This window comes from Myotis davidii, unplaced genomic scaffold (assembly GCF_000327345.1).
Source record: "Myotis davidii unplaced genomic scaffold, ASM32734v1 scaffold363, whole genome shotgun sequence".
Taxonomy (NCBI): Eukaryota; Metazoa; Chordata; class Mammalia; order Chiroptera; family Vespertilionidae; genus Myotis; species Myotis davidii.
The window spans coordinates 2,083,826-2,085,664 of NW_006294069.1; the positions used below are offsets into that span (position 1 = coordinate 2,083,826).

The following is a 1,839-nucleotide window of genomic DNA, read 5'->3' on the forward strand; positions in this document are numbered from 1 at the left end:
AAAGGGCAGCACTTACCATGATAGAGAAGATGAGGGGGATGAGGTTGAGGGGCCAGACCGGGCAGAAGCAGGAGGCGATGGCAAGGATGAGGTAATCTTTGGGGGCCTCTCGGTCCTGGGCATAGGAGGCGGTGGCCGTGGAGGACGCCCGCCTGGAGCTGGCACGGGAGGGCGACCGGGGCAGGGAGGGCTCCCGGTGCCCCTCGGGGACCACCTTGAAGGGCAGCCCGTGGCCGTTCTGCTCCAGGTCCAGAGCCCCTGAGAGGGACTTGGGCAGCTTCAGGGACTTGTCCCCCTTGTCCTCCACCTTGGTGAGCAGCATCTCCATCTCGGGCAGGTCCAGGGGCGAGGCGGTGCCTGGCTCCCGCGCCGGGGGAAACTGAGGCTGCAGGGGGTTGGCCATGTTGGCTTGAGCCTTGGGCCGCTTCGGTTCCAGACGGTGAGAAGGGGGTTCCGGAGGGACCTCAGCGCACCATTCCTCAGCCCAGACCCGGGGAGGGGGGGGGCCGGCCCACAGGTCAGGGGCCGAAGTGTTGCCAGGGAGCAAGGCTTGGAGGGTGGGCTGTCCAGGCCCAGGAACTCAGCGTCTGGGTCCTGCCCGCTGCCCCGCTGGGAGCTGGAGACTTCAGTTGCGTTCAAGTTGGAGGCCAACTTTGCTGATGCTGCTGGCAGCACAGATGGGCGGGGAAGCAGCAGAAAGCAGCAGCGCCAGGAGCAGAGAGAAGAGGCTCCTCTCCAGAGCGAGGCTCCAGCGAAGTCAGGCTGGGGTGTGTGTGTGTGTGCGTGCCCGCCCCACACGGCCTCCCTCTCTCCCTGCCCTCCTCGGAGAAGCTTTTCCTTTTCAATTCTCTCTCCCCCGAGATCCGCCCAGCAGCCTCTGCCCAGCCCAGCCCCACTCTGCCAGCCCGGCCCAGCCCGGAGGGACTCGGCTGACCTCCACTTCTCCGCGCAGCCACGGGCCTGCTCCTCTGGGCTGGGGGCTCTGCGTGGGGAAAGAGAGTGGCTCACACGGGGTTGGGGCTCTCCAACTGTCTTGGGGAATTGAGCCCCCTACTTTTCTTCCCCTGGGGCAGGTGGCGCTTCCTCTTATCTGTCGGGAAACACTGGGCCCTGAACCCATCGCATCCCACCCCGACCACCACGAACTCCAACTCCCGGAGGCATCCAGGCCAGAGCCTGGCTCCCGGCTCCAAGATAGAAGGGGGGACGGAGCCCCAGTGTGGCCCCTGCAGGATCCTGCCTGGGGCAACAGGGCCTGCTGAATGGGTTTCCGAGCAGCTCACCAAGGTGTGGGGCAGAGCGGGTGTTGGGGGGAGTGTTAGCCCCATCTCATGCCCATCAGAGCTTTTCTGTGGTGCTAAGGAGCCGGCACCCGGGGCTCCTGGGGGCGCACGCCGACTCTGAGGGGCCCGGGTTCTGGCTGCCTGTCCACTCGGATTCGTACTGTCTTTGTTCTCTCTTCTGTCTTCTCTCTGTGTTTCTGCCTCCGTCTCTATTCTCTACATCTCCATGTCCCCAATCTCTCTCCTTACCTTTATCCTTTATAAGAAGGACCTGGAAACACCAGGGTATATGTGTGTGTGGTGTGTGTGTGTGTGTGTGTGTGTGTGTGTGTGTGTGTGTGTGTGGTGTCTATGTGGGAAGAGAGAAAGCAAGAGATTGGAAGACTCAACTCAGGCATTTACAGTGGCTATGGCTGAGTAGGATTATGAATATTCTTTATTTCCTTTTTATTTGTATTATCATAGCTTTTCTGTAACAAATGCTTGAGCACTTTGCAATCTTAAAATTATTTTAATTGAAAAATAATCATCATAAATCACAAGTGAAAAGAAAAAT

At 60.0% G+C, this 1,839-nt stretch overlaps 1 protein-coding gene across 1 annotated transcript in view; it reads right to left on the reverse strand.

Moving 5' to 3' along the window:
• The window catches only part of TUSC5 (tumor suppressor candidate 5), a 16,092-nt gene extending 15,348 nt beyond the window's left edge, over positions 1-744 (reverse strand). Inside the window, exon 1 of the mRNA XM_006768073.2 lies at positions 17-744. Within this exon, the coding sequence (XP_006768136.1) occupies positions 17-403 (387 nt within the window). The 5' untranslated portion in view covers positions 404-744. The remainder of the gene's footprint in view (positions 1-16) is intronic.
• Positions 745-1,839: the final 1,095 nt, after the last annotated feature.